The 24245-nt window shown below is 40.1% G+C and overlaps 1 protein-coding gene across 8 annotated transcripts in view; it reads right to left on the bottom strand.

Annotated features, from left to right (window-relative positions):
• Window positions 1–2355: 2355 nt before the first annotated feature.
• Window positions 2356–24245, bottom strand: part of LOC310847893 (nuclear receptor coactivator 6-like) — a 38024-nt gene continuing 16134 nt past the window's right edge. For all 8 annotated transcript variants that reach the window (XM_083746081.1, XM_083746086.1, XM_083746088.1 and 5 more), the window contains exons 9-17: window positions 23217–24032; window positions 21485–21631; window positions 19373–20492; window positions 10266–10387; window positions 6957–9917; window positions 5809–5862; window positions 4602–4641; window positions 3595–3743; window positions 2356–2985 (exon numbers count right to left, since the gene is read on the bottom strand). In XM_083746081.1, the coding sequence (XP_083602207.1) occupies window positions 2939–2985; window positions 3595–3743; window positions 4602–4641; window positions 5809–5862; window positions 6957–9917; window positions 10266–10387; window positions 19373–20492; window positions 21485–21631; window positions 23217–24032 (5456 nt within the window). In that variant the 3' untranslated portion in view covers window positions 2356–2938. The remainder of the gene's footprint in view (window positions 2986–3594; window positions 3744–4601; window positions 4642–5808; window positions 5863–6956; window positions 9918–10265; window positions 10388–19372; window positions 20493–21484; window positions 21632–23216; window positions 24033–24245) is intronic.

Here is a 24245-nt window from a genome sequence, read left to right as displayed (position 1 = left end):
AGACACACAAACACACTTACCCCCTTCTCTGCTGTTATAATGCCACTTCCAAAGGTGTGAGGGGGAACCTTTGCATTTCAAATGCACATGCTAGAGAGGCAAATTCATTTCTGGTTATTCTCTCTGTTTTGTTCTGCTGACGGGGAAGCGGGGGCATGGTTTTTAAGCAATGATCCTTATTGTATGCCTTACAATAAAGGGGTTGACTAGATGGAAGTCTGCCCACCAACCTTTTCCGCATCACTTATATGATAGAACAAATACCTTGTTTAAACAAAATGTGTCCTTATTTGTTTGTTACCTGCTGAAGAAGTATATGGAAGGAGGAAGCCCATTGCTTGTAGGGTACTGTTTAGGCATTTGCAAGGAGTTGACAGAGCAAAGGACACAACTGCCTCAAAGTGTTCTGTGGTGTGCCTGTGTGTATGTAATATGGTTTTGATTGTTAGACTGTAATGGTGTCCTCTTTTTGGGGGTAGGGGTGGGACAAGAAATAAAAAATATATTTAAACCATAACCGATGTGTTTACTGGATTTCTTAAAATACATGACACAGTGATATAAGACTTCTAATTAGTCAAATGCCCCACTTAAGAAAATTTGTTTAATAAAGCCTCCATTCTATCAGTGTTTATAGCAAACTCTCGAGATATCTGAAACCCTGCATGAATGAGACGTTATGTGGTTTTATAAAGGGGATAAACTTGAGGAAACACTTCAATACAAGCCAATTTAATCCTAGTGGCTACAGCTGGAATAAACCAGCTGACATTTCTCTTGTTGGTTTGGCAATTGGGCCATTTGGCAATTGAGACCCAGGAAGAGAAAGCAGATACATACTGGTTAATTTGCGCAGGATTTCACATGCCAACCAAATAGAGATCAAAATGAAATGAACCTTTCTGAATGGGTGGGCTACGGATCTAAAAATAATGGAACCTGAGCTAAAGCTTTCTCTGCATATTTACATGGCCAAGTCCTTGCACACCATTCTACTTCCACATTGCCTCCACGCACCTTCCATTTGCATATGGGCCTCTATTGCTTTGCTATCTTTTCCCATGTGTTGTGAGCTGCCTTGCCACGGAACAAAGAGTACTTTACCATGTGCCAAGCATGAAAATATTCATGAACATTCCTTGATAGTAGCAGATATATGCTAAGATTTCACTTTTTCCTTTTTAAACACACTTCTATTCACAGTTTTAAGAATGCTTTGGGTGGGGAAGAGAGACTTTTTAACTTGCAATGATCACTGCTCAGCAGATGCTCACAACAACCACACACGAGTAGTACACATATACATTTCAAAAATGCTAGTTCTACTTCAGGGAATTTATTTCAGTTTCCCCTAGGAATTGCTTGAAGCACTACAAAACCCAGCAAAATGGAGTTAGACCCAACTGGGACAAGAGACAGGCAGAATTAATGTGACCATGATAATCTACAATTCTGTTTCCAACTCTTGCAGAAGATATTATTTGTATAAAGGAGTAAAGCATAACACATCTACTGCGAGAGTTTAATTTTGTTACATGCATGAGGACAGGAAGATCAGTGAGAGGAGCAGAGGCACATAGTCCTGAAGTGTACTTTTAAGGCATGGTGAGCTAATGTGATGCCCTCTAGACTTTGTTGCACTACAACTCCCATCATTTCTGACTACTGGCAATGCTGGCTGAGAATGATGGGTGTTATAGTCCAACAACATGTGGAGAGTTCCACATTGGTCACCACTGCTTTAAATGTTCCCAGAAAGAAAGGATTCCTGAGAAGGAGCCTCCACTCTCAAAACACGGGATATAGCTCAGCTAGTGTTCCAACACTCAACAACCAACAGAAAATGGTCACGTATACAGTATTACTCTGAAGACCACTGGTCTTGCTAGCTAGGGATGATGGGAGCTGTAGTCCAAAAACAACTGGAGACCCAAGTTTGGGAAACATTCCTCTAGACCTATATCCTTGGTTCCACACATCACAAGCCTGGTTGAAAGTGAACCAAGTAAAGGAAGGAGTAACAAAGACAGTGAAGGACAAGAGATTTGAATAGATCTGCCCTATGATACCAGCATGAGTTTGAACAAACTGCGGGAGGAAGTGGAGGACAGGAGTGCCTGGCGTGCTCTGGTCCATGGGGTCACGAAGAGTCGGACACGACTAAACGACTAAACAACAAACAACAGAATGATACCAAGGAGTTCGGCTGCTTCATATTTTTAAAAAACATAGCTTAACAAGTTACTGAGGTTGCATAACTAGAAAGCACTTCTCTTACTGATGTTGTCCCTGAACTCCCCAGTAACCCATACCCAATGTAAAAGGATGCTGGTGTTAAATAACATACAATACAAATTATAGATCGATGACATTTATTTAGAGCACTAGGTAATCCACATTTCACAAACTCTCTCATTTTTTTCCACTGGTCCTTTTCTACAACAAATACATCAAGCCTACTATATAATAAAACTATTTACATTTCCAAGATTGGGCCATATATAACCCTTTTAACTGCTATTCACATACAGTACTTGACCAACAGCACAATACATCATTTTTATATCTAAAAAAAACATGACAACCCTGTACTCTAGTTTCTCCTATGAAAAGTGAAAACGTAGATAAAAATTTACAATTATCTCCTCAGATTCTTTACAACACGCTAAATCTAGTGTGCTATGTATAGACTTTATAAAACCAGAGAATTTAACAAATAACCTGATTCCCCCAACTCATCATTTAGTCTTCAGAAAAAAGAAACTTTGCATTTACTGGGAACAGGATCATAGTAAAATTAATTACTGTACAGAATTTTTGAGTTTTTGTTTAGGTTTTTTTTTTGTTTGTTTTTATATATAGTGAGAAATCACAGCTCAGAACTGCTATCGGTAAAAAAATTCACACATTTACAAGCCTTGAATATCCACTCAGTACTTCATTTGGATTTTCTTCTTTTTGACTGCATAACACTTGCATTTGTTTCTGTTGGGGGGTGAAAGCAGTTTGGAAGATTATTAATTAAACAAATAAAAAATAAACTAGAGGGAGAAGGGGATCATGCTGTATTACTCATACTAATATTTTCTGTTTTAAGGTTTGTCTAGTCAGTCTACTAAGTTCTCAGAAAATGGTCTTACACCTTGCCTCACAGGTGGACTGGCCCTGTCTGGAGGGCACCAGGCTGGGGAACACCTGATGCAACAGCACAGTTTGCTTTCATGTATACTGATGTCTACAGACAAGCATGAACAGTATAAGTAAATTCATTCATCTGCAAAACCAATTTTGCAGAGAGAGACAAGGTTCTGTCTTCTGCCTTTCATATTTTAGAATGAAAATATCTTCTAATCCTTAAATATTCCATCTATTTAAGATTTGCAAAGTGACTTTTCAAGGTATTTGCTGTGTTAATGGGCACTGCATATAATATTTTAGAAGACCTTCAGAATGGAGAAGAGAAAGGTAAAAAAACAATAAATGGATGCAATAAAATTGTTTCCTTTTCATTCCTAGTTCTATAATTTTGACACCTCATTAAATTAACTCTAAGCCAAAGGGAACATACTGGGTGAACGCAACTGAGCATCTTACCTTTTGCAGTGCTGGATGCTGATGCTGGTCTGGAGGACCTCTTGCGCTGCCCATTCTCTACAGTCTCCTGTACTGCTGAAGATTCCTCAGTCCTTGAATTTCTTCTGCTTGGAGTTTTAGCCTTTTCGCAGCTTTCCTTCGGCTCATTTCTGATAAAAGTGATACAAGAGCTGTGTGTTAACATACAATTCATGGTACAAGAAAAACAGGAAGATAGCCTTGCAACATCAGCACTAAAGTTTCTTGCTTTGTATGCTTCAAGAAATATTAGTAGGTGACAATACAAGGAACCAAGAACAGAGCTACTTTTATAAATAAAAACATAGGTCCGGTCATTTGAACATATGGAACACAGTGCCAGGACTAGTGTCCAGAAACTACATTCCTCTTTAAAAAGAAGGGATGTCAAGTATCATTATTTGGAAACAAAATGCTCTTGCCACAGAAAAGCCACAGAAAAGCCAGGCAAGATGAATTTGGGTCTTTTGAGAAAGGAACCAAAGGGGGAACGTTCAGCCCTTAGTCCTAGATGTTTTGGTCCAGTCTAGGGGAAGACTCTATAGTTCAGTACATTTGACTGAAAGGTATAATTATGAGTGTTAGGCTATTTAACAGAATGGATTCTATCTAGCTAAATTTTACTCGTAGACCTACTGAAATTAATGAACCTAAGAAAGGCATGCTTATTAACTTGAATGGATCTGCTCTGCGTAGGACTAACGTTGGATACAATTAGCACACCCTGGGAAGATGCATTCTTGCTTTCATAGGAGCCCTAACCTATGTCACTAACTGAAATAAATGCAGGATGCTAAATTAGGTTCACATGCAAGTCTTTGCAGGAATCAGCCACCAGTTTGCACTTTTCCTCTGTGTTAGGCAGATTTCTACAAGGCCAAGGAGAGAGAAATTACATAACGCTTTAAAGTTATGTAATACACATTTCTACATAAACCAAGAACAGAAATTATTTCTCCTTTACTATCATTCCATAGTGAATTACTTACGTAACCAGGCCAGAAATAATTGCAGAATTTGCTTCCAGTTCTGAAACAGATAAATGGAGGGGTTACTCTACTGCTGAAGCATATAGAAAAGAAAATGGGTATCATTAAGAAATCTAACTGCTACTCTGAGAATAAGTGATAGGTATAATACTAGCAATATTTCATCATGAAAAATCTAAGTAGATATTAGTAGCCTCATCATGTATCACATAATTCTTGATCTAAGGAAATGGAGGTCACTTCAGACTTCAATGGGCCTGATATGCACAATTCACCAGATCATCTTTGCAACACTTCTGCCCCTACCAACTCCCATTCCCTGTCTAAGTAACTGCTATAAACTAAGCAGAGATCAGATGAAGTGCAACCCTGTCAACTTTTAATCAAAGTGTAGTACAGTAAGCCTGCAACTTATGCAGGCGTTACGTTCCAGGGATCATACCTAAAGCCAAAATCATGTATAGTATAGTCAAAACCCATTGGGTTCAAGGGGAGGTGGGACTGCCAAAGTCATTTTTCCTGAAACCCCCACCCCCTTCCTGATGTTTTAATTTTTTATTTTTGCCCCGCACTTAAAGCTGAATGTGCACTAGTTAAATGTGTGTTAAGCTGACGGTTCACTAGAATACATTTACCTACTTTTAAAGAAAAGAAAGCATGCTTTCAACTTGTAATGTTTTATCACTGTTACATTTAGCTTTGAATTTTGAGTGTAACTGCAATGTCCATATTGCTAGATGCTGCCAGTTTTATTATGGAGCTTGATCACTTGAGATGAGATCAGATAGTGTTCCCCAGATCATCCTCTGAAAAACAGAATGCATATTGCTCCTCACCCCAAACAGCAGACATAACCAACTTAATTCAGGTTTTTCTTTACCTTGTGATAAACTGCTTCTAATCTCATCCCCATAACTCCTAAATTTATTGCTGATTTTAAAATAATTTGTGCATAAACAATCCAAAACTAATACAGCTGCAAACTATTGCAGTACACTCCCTTTGCTCTGACCAGTGTCAAAACAGTGTCCATGTGATACATTATTTTTGAACTCTTCAGTGTAATACTGTGACTACATACAGTATTTCTTTCAATATAAATTAAAACTCCATCTTGCAGGTAACATAAAATACAGGGAAGAGTTTTATGCACATATATATATTTCCCTATAAACATATATGCTATTTAGTCTAAGGGAAAACATACCTGTTCTTTGAACACTACTTTCTGGTGTTGCAATTGGAGTCTGGGATAAAGAGGCTGAAACAAGATAGATAAGAAGCTACCAATGCACTTTTCAGTGTTAAGAAATACAAACAAGGAATACAAATATCTGGAAAATACAGACTGTTCTGTATCACACTGCAAGATATGAATGTCCCCAAAGTGGAAAACCCTATGCCAAGCAGAAAACTAAAGGTATATCATTGATAGCCCAATAAGTCAAGGAGACAAAAGTATCTGAAAACAATAAAACAAAATCCCCCCCCTCAAAGCATTTAAGGCCTTCTTAGTATCTTGTTTAAGCAATGGGGGAAAAAGCTATTGTATAAACATGGATGCTATGGAATGCCAATTCTATGCACTGATTTCACTTTGATCCATTATTATAGTGTTCGGTTTATTTACAAAATTTAGTATAAAAGCAGACATTTCCAATATCCCCAGTATCTATGGAACATTTGGATTAGCTTTCTTCATATGTTACTTTGTTCATCAGAGGTATGTATTTTCAAATACACATCACATTATTTTACTTGTTACAGAGGACAAATGAACCTGAGACAAGTGAGAAACCAGAGGAGTCAGAGGCATTATCTTTCCACTATGCTGCAGAAGCAATAAATTTGGAACGCTCTCAGATTACACTCTAGAACAGAATTCATCATTTGAATAGTGTTGTTCAATACGTTATTCAAATGCTATTGCACTGCTATCATTACTAACTCTCAATCTTTGTTACAGATAAGAAGTGTATCTGAAGAAGTGTGCAGGCACACGAAAGCTCATACCAAGAACTAACTTAGTTGGTCTTTAAGGTGCTACTGGAAGCAATTTTTTTTGTTTTGCTCAATCTTTGATCAGAGGAATTTGCAATACTTTGACTAAAATGCTTTTTAAAGCAATGTTTAAATATTGTATTGTTACATTAACTTGAGAAACAGAGCTTATTGTAAGAGATTCCTTCTTCCAGTTGTTCCAGTTCTACTGTTCTAGGCCTCAACACACACACACATGCCCACACACAACTCCCTCCTCTTCACCATGACCCATCCTTAATTCATATTTGCAGAATTGGATTCTTGGTGACAGAGTGAATGGAATAACAGCTCAATATGTTTATGAGTACATACCCTTATTCTGTGGCGATTCATGATGGTCTTCTGTTTTCTCATCTTCTGGTCCAATCCCAACCTGCTCCGCAGGTAAACTGCAGGTGTTACCATTAGTGCTTGGAATTGTGGTTAGGATGTCAGAGATCACTGGAGTGGTTACAACTGAAAGAACGTTAGTGGATGGAGTGTTACCTGGTAAACTTAGACATACCGAGGCAGAAACAGCGGCAGTAGTACTAGCACTTAAATGGCCAGTTCCGGAAGTGCTTTGTTTCAAAAGAGTGGGACCCGGAGAGGCCACTATATTGTCTTCTAGTTCTACTGGTAACTGTTCCATTTCCAGACTGTTGATGATTGAAATGTCTTGTCCTTGACCTTCCACTTCTCCTTCCACACCGTATTGATCATCCCCTTTGTCAACTGAGTCTGTGACTTTCTTGCATGCTTTGGTCAGTAAAAACTGACCAATTCTGTCCACCTTCCCTTTTCCCTTTGTAGATGAAACTGGACTTCGTCTGTTGACAGAAGATCCAGGGCTCTGATCACCAGATGGGGAGACCACAGCTCCAGGCTGTGAGGTTGCTTCAGCATTTGAATCAGATGTTGACGTCTGAGAACTTAACTCCTCTGGGTTGAAATCTTTGACTTGCTGAATGGAAGGATGCGGAGAAGTGCTTGAAGGAGCCATTAATGAGGGAGAAGGAAGCTGAAGAGGAGATGGCAATGAATTAATAACCACTGGCCGACTTGTTGGTATACTTGAGATAGGAGTATTAGAAGACGAGCAAGGAGGAGCAGGCCCTGATGAGAATTTTATATTCTGGGACAAATGCAAAGGGCCAACAACTGCAACAGACTGTGGTATTAAATTAGAATTAGAAGTCATTGGGGTTGCAGGAATTGTACTTGGCTGGGATCCTTTCATAACCTGAATTATTGAGGATGAATTTATAAAAACTGGCGTAATGAACTGAGGCCGAGCATTGGACTGAACTGTTGTTTGTCCTTCAGAAGCAATAACTTTATTGCCAACACTAGGCATGGTGACGACAGCAGGCATTAATGTAGACTGTAGATGAGAGGGCAATGATGCAGGCGTGTTAGATGATGATGTAATAGGGTTGGAAGTTACAAATACTGTTATCTGATTGGGTGGGAGTGATGTAGAAATAGAAGCAGAGCTAACAGGCCTCTGTATTACTGGAGAAATATTCTGGGAAACACTTGAATTTATGTCACCCAGATCTTGTTGCACTTGAGTTGAACAGGCTTCAGTATTTGCAGGTAAACTTAGGGAACAGACAGAGTCTTTACTAGAAGGAGGCTCCTGTTGGGGAGGAGGAATGGCAGCAATCTTTTTGAATTCATCTGCATAAGTCACTGGTGGAGGCACTTCAAGGCTAGGGAGACCAGGAGGTTTAATGGTAACATTAGGAGCCCCAGAATTGTCAAGAAGTTGACTTAAGGATGTTGGTGCCTCCCGCATAGCTGGAGAGATAAGATTCTTGTTTTCTTCCAGACTGGGAAGCTTGTTGGATTCTATAGGAGGGACCTCCCTCTTCTGTTGCTCTTCATGGACCAGTATTTTAATTTCTTGGCTGGGAACGCCTTTCAGCTCAATGTTGCGCTGATCTTTGTTCACTGGGGCAACCTGCATATTCTGGCACACACTCTCTTGGGGGGCGCTAAAGCCATCTTTATTATCCTCAGGAATACCACTCATGACTGATACAGGGATTGCAGGATTCTGGGCAGCTATCATACCATTATTCTGAAAACCTCCAGGCGTAGGCATTTGCAAAGAGGCTGGACCAACCATCATACTTCTTTGTAAATCTATGTTTTGCAAGAGCCCTGGATTCTGCTGAGATGTCAAACCTAACTTGGTTGCCTTTGAGTTCTGCCTCCCAGGGCTTGGTGTTGTTTTCCTACTGGATCCAGGACTGGACCTTCTGCTGTTACTTGGACTGGCACGCTTTGCCCCACAAGCATTGGTTTGCTTTCCTGAATTAATAGCCATGGAGTCCAACTTATGTGCTTGTGGTGAAACAAAACTTGATTGGCTATTCATTGCAAGATTTGAGGGTGCTTGCCCAATAGCCTTCAAAGTGGTTGGATTAAGACCCTGCTGATCAAATCCTCTATTAAGATGGGGCCTGGGAGGCAAAGGAATATTAATCTGAGGAGGAAAGAGGCCTGCAATAGAAGCATTGAGCCTCTCTGGAGACAAACTTATTTCTGATGGCTCTGTGCTTGGTGGACGGTTATTGGGAGTCTGTGGATAATATGGTCTCGGACTTGCCCTGTTTGGAGTTTTGGGTCTCGATGTTTGTGATGTGGTAGGAACATTCTGAAAATGATGCGGGTGAGGGCCAGTAAGAGAATTAGACTGCTGCTGAGGGCTTGTACCTTGGGGAGCTGACATTGGAGAAGGTCCAGGTTTTGGCCCTGCCATCATTAACTGGTTTTGTGAAACTACTAAGTGGGGTGCTATATTATTTTGAGGCCCAGATGCTAAAGGGACTTCAGGCCCATTTCCTTCTGAAACAGAGGGCACTGATGAAACTTCTCCCAGTGGAGAGCTGGTTGGATTCTGTGCATTATCTGGGTAAACCATCTTTCGTGCACTGTTCACAAGAGGCTGGTTGTTTGGCATTGGGATCCTTTGCTTGTCAGGAGATTGAGGCACTGAACCAGGACCTTGAAGATTAACCATCACCGACATGTTGCCCCCCTGCTGCATTGACATTCTTTGTGAGTCTACATTCAGAGGGCCTCTAGGTTGATGGACACCTTGGGAAACAGGAAGCCTGACAGATTTAGGGTCTTGCTGCATCATGAGCATCATCATCATCTGTTGCTGCTGAGACTGTGTCTGTTGAGGTGTGGGTGGCTGCTGCTGCTGCTGCTGTCCATGCTGCAAAAGCTGAGGAGGTATTTGCTGAAGAGCTCTTTGTTCCATTGGCTGGGCTGGGTAGCCTATAGAGATAAATAGAAACATTCTTTTATCAAAAATCTGCAAGATGTCACTAAAACTGGCCTCTTTTGTATTGTCTAGTTATGGCAAATATGGAATGCAAGTTGTGATACTGGATAACAATGTAATGTTTGTTTTGTTGAAAAAAGCAATAAAATAAGTTTGAAGTGGGTGAAGGTATGCTACATGGACCCGATTAACTAACATGTGATGCAGTTCCTGTCAGTGTACCTACAAGTAGTAGGAATACCAAATTTAGGTTCAGTCTTAATAAGCAATGAGTGAAGCACAGTAAATGATAATATTGTATATAAAGAGTACATTAAAAATAATGAAAACATGTTCATCACCTGGTGGCCTGTTTGTGAAGTCCGAAAGCTTATGTCCAGTGTTATCCAAATTTATACCTTGCTCTCCTGGTAATGGTGGCTGATCTGACTCCTCAAGGCCTGCCGGGCGTGGTTCTGAAGCACTAAAGACAGAAATGTGTATGACTAATGCAGTTTGAGTTCTTTTTTACAGAAAAGAAAGCAAGCTGAAATTCATTACATTATACAATGGGGGAAGCATAGCACATTCATGGCATTTCTCTTATACCATACTTTTGATATTATAGCCAGCTGTGTGTAACCAGGGGCGGACTTTGGCTGAATATTTATTTGGTGCCTTCCCCACTCTTTCCTTCCATTCTGTGCATGTTCTCAAGTGCACTACACATAGTGGGAACTCAAGTGCCGCCTCGCCTCAGTGCTCTGTGTAGAGGAGTCACCTGCAGCGCCCTAAATATGTTGCTGGTGTAACATACAACCACCTCTGGACACAAGTAGTATTAACAACCAAGGTCACTGCTTATTTTGTTCATTAGTTTAAGGCAGAGTTATTTTTCAGCCCTAGATCTCAAAATACTTATATCAGGTAAGAAGCAAAAAGGACTCTTTATCTACCTTATAGCAACCTCAAGCCTCAGGATTCCCCTCAAGCCTCAACTGTGTCTCCCATTTTTAGGCCAAAGCACAAAAAATGTAATGCAGAATATGGCAAAAGCCTGCCCAACTTTATTCAGAAGCAACTTTCAACATGTTCAATGGTGCTTAGGCCCTGGTAAATGTGTTTAGGATTGCGGCCATAGTCGCTCAGGTGAAGCAGGGAGGCTGATACCACTTCAAATTAGAATTACTGAAAGCTGGTTATCTTTAAGAACCTTCCATCATGAGACAAATGACAAAGATAAAAATATTTGGTTATCAAATATGACTGAAAGACTCTGGACTAGAATCACCATGTTTAGTCAGTCTTGAATCAGAAAATGGTCCATCTCGGCTAATATTGCCTATGAAGCCAGCAGCTGTCCAGTTTCAGGCAGAAATGTTTGGTGTTTTCCAGTTCTGCAACCCATGAGCATTTAAGATAGCTTTAAGCAATCCTTGGGTCCCTAGATGATGTTGGGACTACCATTCCAATCGTCTCTGCCCCTTGGCAACGCTGACTGGAATCGACAGGCATTTAGTTAAACATATGGGGACTCAAGGTTAGAGAAAGCTGCTTTTAAGAGATGTCAGATAAAGATAATAGACCTGACACCTTGAAAAAACACAAGCTCTATCCACTGAGCTGTGGATCTTCCCTTTGAAGGCCATTCACCACATATGAAGCTGTTATTTTTAGATTTGGGAGTGAAGTAACAATACACACAACAGAATCACTGTAAGCCAGAGATCTCCTGCCTTGTACGCTACAGCAATACAGTTTCCGACCCAGTGTGATATGGCCTGCAGAGGACATGATTAGTTTTTCCCAATTAGACTTTAAAAGCCAGTGAGACAGAACCACTGATATAGCCTTTGATCCAGGGGAAGGGTGAGGCCTGAGAATTCCCCACCTCTCACCACCAAATTTCCTGTTCACTCTAATCACTGCCTATTTCTCTGCAAATAAAACAGCTGCTGTTGAGCCCTGCCTCTCCGCAAACTGATCACAAGCCCTTTGATGTAGCAACAGGGATGTTGACTCGCATGTCAATGTTACACGTTACAAGCTTTCTGTAAATTTCACTTTTAGCGTGTCTATTAAGAGAGCTAGCTCATGTATCCCCAACTTTCTACATCCTTTGTAGCTCTGCTTTAGAACTAGGAAATTGGATAAAGAAGTTACCCAGGGAAGTTACAATTGAGAAGTCTTATCTCTATGGACAACTTCCCTCCTCATTTCATGCAAAATACACAAAAAAGTGGGGGGGGGGGGGAGACACCAGGAAATTTGTTATAGCAAGAAAAATGCTGAGCATTTCTAGGGTAAACACAATTACTGAGAGTGGCATATACTCTATGTCTTTTATACTCCTGCAACCTTGGAAATCAGTGGTAGAGATTAGCACTGAAATCCCTACTTGATACTAGCCCCAAAATTCCACATAAATGACTACCCCAAGGCATGTGGAGGGACCAAGAGGAAGTGGTTTCAAAAGGAAAACCAGCTGAACCCCACTGAGAATGAACAGAGTTATCAGACACTCTGTGACATACAAACACAATTGCACAGAAATCTGCCCCATTTCCATATCCACCACGGATTCTTCCAGAGTGCCACTATTTTCAAACACATACTGACTAGGAAATTTAGGTTGCACAATTAAAGTGGATATGTTGTTCTTGCACAACAAACCTGCTTTCTCACCCCCAAAACTGAACTTTTTGCAATAAGGAAAGTGATGGGAAAATGCACTGGGAATTGTGCAATAAGATTTGCTTGACATAACAGTATCTAACCTCCCTACCTGGGCTGGCCCAGGATGTTTTGCTCCTTGAGGCAAAACTGAATATGCCACCTGGCTCTTCCTCCTCCTCTGCCACCCCCTACGCTGAATGCAGTGGGGGAGTAAAAGGAGGCTGGAGAGGAATAGGTGGTGGCACACTGCAGTGGCACGCTCCTTGGAGGTCAGAACTGCTGCCTGAGGCAACTGCTTCACCTCATCTCATGGGTGGGTCGACCCTGCTCCCTGCAAACAAATCAGAATGAATGCTCAGTAGACAATTCTGAAACATGGGATAATCCAGGGCTAGCAAATGCAGTGACCACTAGATGTTGCGGGCTAAAACACCTATCAGCCTTAGCCAATTGTTGCAGTCCAAAATGAGTACCATGTAGGCTATCCATGCATTAATAAATGTAACAGAAATGTACTGCCAGTTCTACATGAATTTATTGGATAAAGTATCTTCCAAGTTTAAACCTGAACAAAATAAAGTATTTGTCTCAAAGGAAGGTTCCAGGAGACTAACCATATTAGTCTGCTGTAGCAGAGATTATAAACAGCCTTACTACACCAAAAGAGAGGCTCTTATATTGCATCATCACAATATTTTATAAGCTGTTGGGAGCAAGTGTTTCTTCATCATGCCTCTGATGAAGTAATACTCTCACTTGCGAAAGCTCCTGCTGCAATCTATTAGTTTTTTAAAATGCTTATTCACATATCATTTCCAGAAGCAAACAAAGCACAATACAAACATGAGATGTTTTAAGGTGTTGTTAGATTTAAAAGCAAGCAATGGGTGCCAATCTCTCAGCACAAGAGGGATTGTGCAACAGGACTTTTTTGCTCTCCTGCCTCTCGAACTTGGCACCATGCTCCCCCAATATTTATTTGAGGATTGAGAGACCTTCCAGAGCACATGGGAATGCAGAGCCATGGGGAAGCAGACATGCTGTCATGTGAGTGATGTTAGATGTCACCAAATGGATATTTTGTTTTGTCTTCCCCAAATTCCCTGCCCTAACATTAACTGCAGTGCTCCTGTCCAAATTCCACATGGCTGTCAAGCATGGGCCCTCTGAAAACTGAGTCTCAGTACTCTTTGCAACTTTGCATCACACTGGGGCTGGCATTCACTCACGTTTATGCAGAGTTTGACATTAATACACCTAATTTAGTCATGGTTTAGTTTCAATGAGTCAACTCTGAATGAAAAAAATAGTTGAGTATCACCCCATATCTTTAAGGCTACTGTGCTGGACAATGTTCCTTGCTTTTTCACATTTAATCTGCCCTAATCCATATGGGTTGTGTCTAACAATGTTCAAGAAATTTTTTTGCTGACACAATGGGACTTCTCCTTCCTCTCCCCACATGCACATCCTAAATCTGCTCCACAGGGTCCCCTAACCCATTGAATCAGATTTTGAGGGTGTACAAGGGGCTGCAGGAAAGCAAGGGGAAGTTCTGTTAAACACATGGAAGTCTGTTTCATGAATGGCTATAACCCTATAACTTTAATGAACTCTAGGTTTTTTACCCATGGATTTCTATACTCTGTCAGAGTCCTAAAATCACACACTTGCAAAATTCCAGTTAAGTGTTTTCAACTTATTTGTGGTTAAAACTGGACATCAAACCTGCTCTACTGTTCTATCTCTTACCATCTCCATTAATTGTTTTACTCAGTAATACATACCAGTAAATGCATTCTCCTTTCATTATTAGTGGGCTATACATCGGACATTTTTGGTCATGGCTTAGGATTTGCTTAAAAAACGAAAGAAGACATGCCTAATCAGTACATAGCCATGTGATCTTACTGAAACTTAACCTTGCTAGGTTTGAGGTTGCTTTAAAAAAAAAGTGACAGAAAGTCCTTTGATTCTATGGATTGCCAAAAGGACAGGGATAGAAAAGGTTTAGAAGACAGGGTATGTCCATAATCTTCTCTTCCAAAGTCAGAAGGGAGGAAGAGTTAGTAAAAAGTTAGTGCCTCCATAAAATTCTTCAGCTAACATTTTTTTTGCTGAAGAAATCCTAAGCAGGCTGAAAAGGGAGAAGGGTGCAGAATTAGATGTGGGTGTGCTGTATTTGCTAGTAAAATTAGTTTCTTCACATGCACACCATCCTATATCAACTGTCATCATACACTGAAACATACTGGTTGAGATATTCTCTCTCTTACTCTTTCACTTTCCTCTAGTGATATTTTTTTTCACTTCTGCCATACTCACCAAACAGAAAGTTGGCCAGCGGGGTGGGTATAGGGCACTTTCACTTTACATTTACCTATGTATATATCTGCACCATGTTTCCCGTAGTAGAAATCGCAGCCAGGTTTCTGACCAAATGGAAAAGTTTTGTTCTGGTAGTTTTCCTCCACAATCTAAAACACACTATTGACTTCTTAGGAAACATTAAACAAATAAAATAAAAAAAGGGATCATATGCTTCAAAATAGGTTTTTTAACTTTAAAACTAATTTAATCTCAATTCTGTGTATGGTAAGAACTCCAGTGAATGTGCTATCTTCTGTTCAGGTATATTTAAGTGTGGAAAGTATTAGGAACTGGAAATTGTCAACAGCTTCATACATATGCTCTAGCTTTCACCTGTATCCACACAATCTTTTTTTTCTGCCACCACCAAAATCATTGCCAATGAATTCCAGGGGTTTTTTTGGGGGGAGGGGATCAAATTAAATTCAGAACAAAGTGTGAAAATTTAACTTTATTCAAGTTTATGACCTCTTCTTTCGTTGCTCAGATCTTGTTGGGGTCACTCTCCGATTCTCTGTTGTCTCCCTCTCAGCCATTGTTCCCAGAAGCAGTAGAACCAATTCTGGACTGAAACCCATTAGGAGAGTAGGTGTAAGCTGCATGGCTGGAAGTAGAGGCTGTGTGTGCCTATATAAATGTGTGGTAATAGAATGTGGAGCAACTTGGTTGCTTATTTTTTTCAGTAATGTTTTACTTCGCTTCAAGTGTGAGTGTTATATTTATTTATTTTATAGTATTTCATCTGAAGCAGGTACAGTGGTGGTGGGAGAAATTTCTTTCCCCAAACAGCTATATTTTTTGCCACTAATAGTCACTGTGCTACCCTCTCCAATCCAGAAGACATGAAGGATATATATTTAATAAACAAACAAACATGCTTATCTTAAAAACTCGGAAAAGAGACCTCTGACTGTTTTCTCATTCTGATTATACTTATGTTGAAAGGGCAGCATACAACCTCTGAGATAATTGTTCAAATCTTGTCAAACTTGCTTATTTCAGGGAAACATTTGTGCATCTACAAAAGCAAACCTATCCAATAAGCTTTAGCAATGTCATCTACTGTTGCCATTACCAGTTTGCAGAGAGAGGCACAAAGCACTATAGCTGTTAACACCCACAAATATATGTTCTAATGCTCTCATGATATATCAAAATTTCCAGTGTACCAGTGAAATAAGAAAGCAGAATCAGGAGACCCAGAATGTTAACAATCAGTTATAAGGGGATGGGTTTCTTGGTTTAATGCATATTAATCAATAAATGAACTGTACAGAAGTCTCAACTGAAAGGAGAAATCACTCTGGAAGTTTCTTACTCCATCAACTGTACTTCTTTACCTCCAACAACATCATATCTATGATGCCTGCCACAGATTATTGCTCTTTATCAAGTTATTTTAATAATCTCAATTACTTGTACCATATTTTTCTTTTGTCTCAGAATCTACAAACTGCTAATCAATTCCCTCCAGATAACTGTTTTGCTATGTTCTGCTTCAAACAAGTTTCCTAAAGGAGTGAAAAAGCTTGATAAGCTACTTTTGTATTTCCACCCAGAAAGAACTTACAGAACTGTTACATATATGCTACGCTAATTTCATTAGCACAGCGTATTAGCAATTAGCAACAGGATATTAAAACTACACAATTTTTGTATTGTTTACTATAAGCTTGATCCAGTGCTTTCACATTGGCACTCACCTACGCTAGACTGCTACATGAAATAGGAGGCCTATGCATACCTTTCATATCTTTAGTGACTAAAAAACCTGCTTTTGCAGCTCATCTGTGACTGGGGTTATTCTTGAGTGCAGTGATACCCATAAAATACTGAGATTGGCCTGTGGACTGAAGGTTCCTCACCCCTGCCTTAAGTATATTCTTCTGCTGTGCTCCTATTCAGTCAAGGAACATGAGCTGCAAGTTTGCATTCTGTGATTAAGCAGAAGGGAACTGATAGGGGATATGGGAAATGCATACAGAGGTCTCTGAGTGATATCTTAACACAGCTATGTAAGAAGTGCAACTTATATTGTTCTTGTGATGTCATTCTTGAGAAAGCAATGATTCCTTCCAGTGCTATAAGGTTTAGAAAGGCCTACTACTATCTAAACCATACTATACAATACAATACAAGCCACTAAGTTTAACACATCACTGACTTTAGACTCTCTTTTCAAAAGCTACAGAGAATAAATGTCAGGAACGTCATTAGTTGCATAAGGAAACTTTACAAAATCAAGCTCTTTGCATAACAAAGACAGCTCTCCCCTCCATGTTCTTCAGCTTATTCCCTTTCTTGACCCCCAACTAAACACAACCTACACTAGAGGCTAACTTGAAAAATATTTGTAATCTATTTGGAAGTTTAAGTTGTACTGACATCACATAGCTGGGGACCTGTCTTGGTCAAGTACCTAATTTCTCATTGTTTGCCCCACAGTTTGCACAGTAAGAGCAATAATACTAGTGTATCTTACAAGTGCGCCAAGGTTTAGCAATACACAAAGCACTTCAAACACTGGAAGTTACTGAGTGTTAGGGTGTTTTTGAAGGAGTCTGAAGGCAACAGAAGTTTGTAAAAGCCACAGTCAACTTAAAAGTCAGACAGCAGACAACAGTGTTATGATCACATGAACAGCTGTATTCATTGCCTGCATTGCAAGAGACTAAGCTAGCCTACCCCAACCAAGTCCCTTTCGACTGTTTTGGCTTACAGACTATGCCGGCTTGGACTAATGGCAGCTGTAGTCCAAAACAGTTGTAGAGTACAAAGTTGAGGAAGGCTTGACTGTTTGACTATGGTCAAAATCTCAGAGGTCCATGTGGCCTTGTGGACTTAAAAGATACATTTAAATATTGATGCTGTGCCATTTCTCTGCCACCCATGAAAAAGCCATGTGACCATCACCCATTTATAAAAACAGGCAACCTTGCTTTTCCCCCCAAGTCATAACAACAACAGAATTCAGAAAATAGTATCTTTTCTTATAATTGTGTCTTTTCCTATTAATGTGTTATAATGAAAAGCCATACACTGCAATCTATTATTATATTCTGAAAATCTAAATGTTCTCAATTTTTAATGACTGATACTTTCTATCACAACATTTTTCATTACATGTAATAAGGTAGAAAAGTGAACTATGGAACTGTGGCCTACTAAACACTGCACGCAGGAAATCATGTGACCAGGGCATCCACAGATACAGACATAAACTTGATCCCCACTTTCTCCTGCTCCTTTTAGGAGGAAAAATACTGCTGAAATTAGGAAATTTGTGAAAATCTTGACTCACAAATTCACTCCTTTGTGCAGAGGCAAGTAGCACAATCCTGAGACCCACTTAAATGCCCTATGGCCTACTGTAAGTAGAATATTTCTGGGACAGCTACCATACAATTCAACACATTGTATGGAATGAGCATTTTGTTGTAGGAATTACTCTAATACTGGAATACTGTCTCCACTGAACAAATCCACTCATGAACATGTTAGTGTTATGTAACCAATAGTGAAAATGAGGTTTTATTATTTGTGTTACAGTCTAGACACTTTGTTTTTATATAGTTCTACCTAATGTAGTAACAGGACAACAGTCATTTGTCCCATCAATGATCCAGCAAGTGTCATCAAGTGGAAGGCAAGGCTCAAGGCCTCCTTCTCATTAGCAGTGTGGCTTTCATGTGGCCTGGTCTGGCAATTCTTTTTCCAGGTCAAATAGACAAGGAAATAGTATACTATTTATCAATACAAGCATATTTTCTGGCCTGCAAAAATGGTGTGAAACACCATGGTAAGTGACGGGGAAAGGAGAGCTGGTATGTGCACTTAAGGAAAGAGGAGTGGGAGCAAAGTTAAGAGAGAGTACTAGCTGGCTGTGATCCAATTGTGTCTGGGGCATTTTGGCAGCAATGTCCATAGGCACAGCCCCATACAAAAAACTCCTCTTCCTATAGCCAGCCCTGATTTCTCATCATTCTGTAGACTGCACTGAAAGCCTCAGCAGTGACAAGCACACTATGTAGCAGCATGTCTGAAAGTGCTCTTCAATCATTTATTGTGCCTATAATTCAACTAAAAACCTGTCACTGAGGTTTCTTTCTGGTGCTGCTTTTCTGAGTTACTTCTACATCAGCCCTATTTTTTAAAAAAGAGTTTTCACCTGAAGAGTGACAACACTTGGGGTTCTAACTTAACAACTAACACAAACACAGAATGAATTGTTGGTAAAGTTACTTCTTTAATTATCTTCTCTTTATTTCTGCATGGGATGGAGGTGTAAATTGCAAAACTGGCATTGCTTTGTGAATTAAAAGTATTTACTTAAAAGAACTGCTAGCAAATGCAAACCTTATGTTCAACTGAAATAGAAACAAACTTGGTTCAGTTGTGTAGGAAACAAAAATGTTAAACCTACTTAATTTGTTCTACTTGCTGATTATTTTTCTTCTTCCTTGGAGGTTTCTTCTTCTTGGGTTTATTGGCATTTTGATTGTTCGGTTTGCTGTTCACACCAAAATGTCCTGCAGATATATCACTTTGCAGCAAGTTTACCAACAAAGGGCTTGTTATTGTGACATCCTTGTTGACAGGAAAACCTGGATTTTGTCCACAGGAAATCTGATTCCCATTCTGAGCTCCACTAAAAGGAGTACTAAAAGGCATCCCATGCCCAGCAAAATGGCTCCCTGGTGTATTGTTGTTTCCCTGCATCCCTTGCAAGTGGGGAGGCACCATGTTTCCTTGTTGCATAGAAACATCAGGTAGCATTTGTGTCAAGTTCACATCACTGTTTGTAGTAGTGGTGGTATCACCCAGTTGCTGAGACATGTGAGGGTTAGTTCCTGTGGGTCTCAGAACTTGTCCTTGAATCCCCATAACCTGAGAAGGATTGCTGTTCACAGGGCCTTGCTGGGCCATCATCTGTCCTGTGAATTGCACCAGGTTTCCCTGCATATTGGGGGTTGGTCCTCTCATTATTTGAGCTGGCCCCGTCATAACATTGGACTGGCTTTGAGCACCGAACGGCTGCTTATTTCCTTGCATCTGATTGGTCATCATCTGCTCCATCATTGAATTTTGCTGCAGCAACACCTGGCCTTGCGGTCCCATCATCTGATTATGTGCAGCCATCATCTGTTGGCCTTGCTGGGGAATCATCTGCTTGGGTGGTGTCATCCTTTGTTGTGATGGACCAAGATTTTGGTTCTGAGATGCTACCATCATCTGGCCCTGTGGCATGAGCTGAGCTCGAGAAAGTATCATTTGGTTTTGAGGATTTAGAGATCCCTGAGGCTGAATGTTCACCATCTGTCCTTGGGAGGATACTATTTGTTGGTGCATCCCCATTAGCTGAGATTGTGGTCCTTGTGGAGGCTGTCCCTGCATGTTGCCCATATTAACTTGTGGAACTCCACTGGTACCTGTCTGCTGGTTGCTCATATTTCCATGAAGACCCATTAAGTTGGTCTGCATCATATTTGATGGGCCATGTTGAACTTGCATCTGATTCTGAGGAGGACCATTTCCTTGACCACCTTAAAAATTTTAATAGTTCAGGTTAGACAATTGTAAACTGAATTGGTATAAGAGCATGTAAATTAATAAACTAGTCCAGAAAATTTTCTCTGTGTTTAACATTTACAATACTGTACTATCAAAATTCCAATATTTGAAACATGGTCTGAAAGTATTTGTGAATGTTGGAAATCCTAAGAATTATTCTCTAACAGCATTTCTGCCAATCATACATGATCAGAACATGCAAAGGAAAGAGGTAACAGATCAGTGGTGGACTAGAACAGGGGGGCAAAGCAAATAGAAGTTAACAGCATAATATATTATTCAGCAGAGTCATATTTAGAATCTTTTACTGAAAGGCAAATAGGGTTTTATAATGTTTCCAGGGCATTGTCTATGAACAAAATATTTTTTACAAAAGGGTGAAAGGCTCTAATTGGTCTTCCCAGTGTTTCTCTCTCTAAACCCAAGGTCTCTATTGCACCTACTTTACCTAAGACAGCTGTTTACTGTCTCCACAACAGCAAACAGAAGGCGGCAATTTTTCAAAATGGCACTAAATTCATTGCACTATCCTTTCAGATAAACTTAACTTTTGATGTTGACAGTTCTGTGTCATTTAACACAGCAGTCACGTTTCTACACATACAAAAATTACTACTATTGAAAATACAACATCATTTGGCAAGTAATGTGGATTGTCTCTAATGATGGCTTTGTGCTTGCACAAGGTAAGGCACCAGATTTTCACCAATCCCTCCTATGTTCCCCACTACCACGCCCAAAAAAAATCCCTTGAAGGTTAGGGGCTACTCAAGATTGGATATGGCATAAAGTGCTATAATTAGTATGGGGGATTGGCAAAAACTGAGTGTGTCATCTTGTACTAGGGGAAGCAGTTCAGCTACTCCTAAACCACCGCTGGATACAACACTGTATTGTCATTTAGAGTGAGCTTCCATAAATGAGAAAAGCAGACCAATAATCTATTAAAATTCAGCTACCAGACCTGTGTGCTGCACACTTTGACTTGTTTGCAATTGGGGTGTTCCACTATTTGCAGGTGTCCCTGGTGCTGTAGAAGGCACCTGACTTTGCATGAAGTTCTGATTTGCCTGTCCTGCAGGAAAGCCAGGGGGGAGACGCTTGGGCATTCCTGGACAGAAAAATAACTTTGTTTATTAATTGCATTGTATATTAACATTGATTAATATATTCTTATCATGATACAGTTAAGAGGATAATAAAGCAGGAAAAATGGGGGGGGCTATGTTCCACCCTCCATCCCCAGTAGCCTTAATAAGTGAGCAGCAGCCAGAAGAAATGGAGTGGGGTGGTCTTGTCTTTTGACTCTATGTATGCAAAGGTTTTTTTGGATAAGGCTGTTAATAGTTACTACTATTACAGTGGAACCTCGACTTGCGGACGTAATCCGTCCCGGAGGCACATCAGCAGCTCGAAGCGTTTGTATCCAGAAGCGTGCGATTTAGCGCTTCTGCACATGAGTGGCGAAACTTGGAAGTAACCATTCCGGTACTTCCGGGTTGCCACGGGATGCAACTTGAAAAGATGTAACCTGAAGCGGATGCAACATGAGGTATGACTGTATTAGCTTTAGAGATTCTATGGAATATTATTTAGTCTGTTAGTAAACTTTGTGCTAATTTAATTTAATTTGATAAATTTTAATAAATTAACTGTTGAAACGCAATAGGAATATTGTAATTTTAGTTACATATTGTAATTATCGTATTATTGCATTCGGGCTGATTTTCGGCAAACCACTCTAAGCACAAATCTGTGAAAATTGTGATGTATAAAGAAACTGTCTATGGACTCAATGACTATGTCAAGTCATGAGAGGCTTGTTTGGCCAACCTAGAAAAAAAAAGATTAGAAATGCTAATAATGTTTTTCACTATCAGAGAAAGAATAACCATGTTTGAACAATCATATCACTGCTTAATAACAAGCTTTTTAACTACACGTGCACCCTAAGGCATGAACAAGAAAATAAACCAGGAAGACTTCAACAGACTATTTTTCCATTTTGTCCTAATTGGGAAATTATGGTTAACAACTTTAGAACAAGCTAGGATATAGTGTCAAAATTAAGCCCAGGGCTAAATATCCTGGCTTGTTCATTTGAAACAGAAAACTAGTTAACAAAAAAAATTCCTGGTTTGTTTGCTCTCAGCATGAAGGGAGGAGTAAAGCGGCTGCATACACAGCCAAAACACTACATCTCAGCTTATTAACCCAGAAATGATAATCAAACCCTTCTACTGAGTAATTGTTTATTACTAATTATTAACTGAGGATACATGAGCAATAGATTTACATTACAGGGAAAGTTCCCATTTATAAAATTATTTCAGCAACTGTACAATTGGCTTAATAATGTTGCGGTATCTCCTCCCTTGGAAGATTTCAAGCAAAACATGGCCTGTTAGGAAAGCAATAGAGATTTATAGTATTTTGTCTCAAAGCACTGGTTTGGGCAAGGTGATATTTCTTCCAATTCTTATGCTTTTATAGTAATAGCAAGGCAACATACAAAACATATAAACATGTGCAACCTGTCCAGGAAAAACAAGACAAACATTATTCAGCAGTTCAATTCTTTAATATATCAACAGGAAATTCACGTGGTAGTGCATATTAATTCAGTGTTCATAGGTAACTTATTAATTTGCTATAAAGTCTAGGAACAAATATTTTGCAATAAAATGATTACTTACCTCCTAGCCCGGGATGTAAGCCCTGTGGACCCTGGTTTTGCTGTTGCATTACCATGAAGTTTGGAGGTACATTCCCCTGCTGTACCATAGGATTACGGCTAGGAGAATTAATAGGCTGTTGGAACCCCTGGGGGAGAGTATTATTCTGGGGAGGCCTTGGTCCCATCTGTTGCTGTGCTTGGTTAACTGTTGGGGAAGATGCAGGAGATCCTTGCTGAAAAGAGGAGGGAGAGGAGGCAGGAGATTTGTTGGTCAGGTGGGGTTGTTGTAGTGGTGTAGGGACCCGTGAAGGCCCTCCCTGAAGATTCTTCATCTGAGGAGCAGTAAATTGGCCAGAGTTGTTCATCTGAGGAAAGTTTGTGTGTGCCTGAGAAGCTTGTTGGCTTCCAAAAGGGTATGGGGGTGGAGGATGGGAGGGTGTTTGTACCGTTGCCAAAGATGGTCTGACTTGGAGTTGCTGCTGCATTTGTCCAGGCAAAGGGCCCTTTTTCCAGCCCTGGTTAACTGTCAATGTGCCCATTGTGCCTTGCGACGGAGGAGGCTGAACTATTCCAGAAGGCACCTGGTTCCAACCAGGAGAAACTGGAACCTGAGTTGGGGTTGTGAATGAAGGACGAATACCCTGTTGTGGTTGCTGGTGCTGTTGAGGAGGGCGTGGCTGCAATTGTTGCTGTGGTTGCATCTGTTGAAAGTTGGCTGGGTTTATTTGCCTATTAACAGAAACTGGCTGTACTGAATGGAGCTGAGGCACTACAGATCCAGATGGATGATTTTGCTGTTGGATAGCTAGCCCTGACAAAAGTGGATCCACTGAATCTATAAAAAGAAATGGAGAAGAAAAAGAAATATCGTCTGTAGTTAGTCTAGTAATATTCAGAGAAACAAGCATTCTCTTTCTCACAAGCAAGCAAGCGCACACGTGCACACACACACAGCTCAGGATATTTCTCAATAATTTTTTACCACACTTCACATATTTTTGTGAAAATTGTTTTGCAAGAGATGGGGACTAGGCAACAACATGAAATC

Source organism: Podarcis gaigeae, assembly GCF_964106915.1.
Source record: "Podarcis gaigeae genome assembly, chromosome: 6".
Classification (NCBI taxonomy): domain Eukaryota; kingdom Metazoa; phylum Chordata; class Lepidosauria; order Squamata; family Lacertidae; genus Podarcis; species Podarcis gaigeae.
This window is presented reverse-complemented; position numbering and strand designations above follow the sequence as displayed.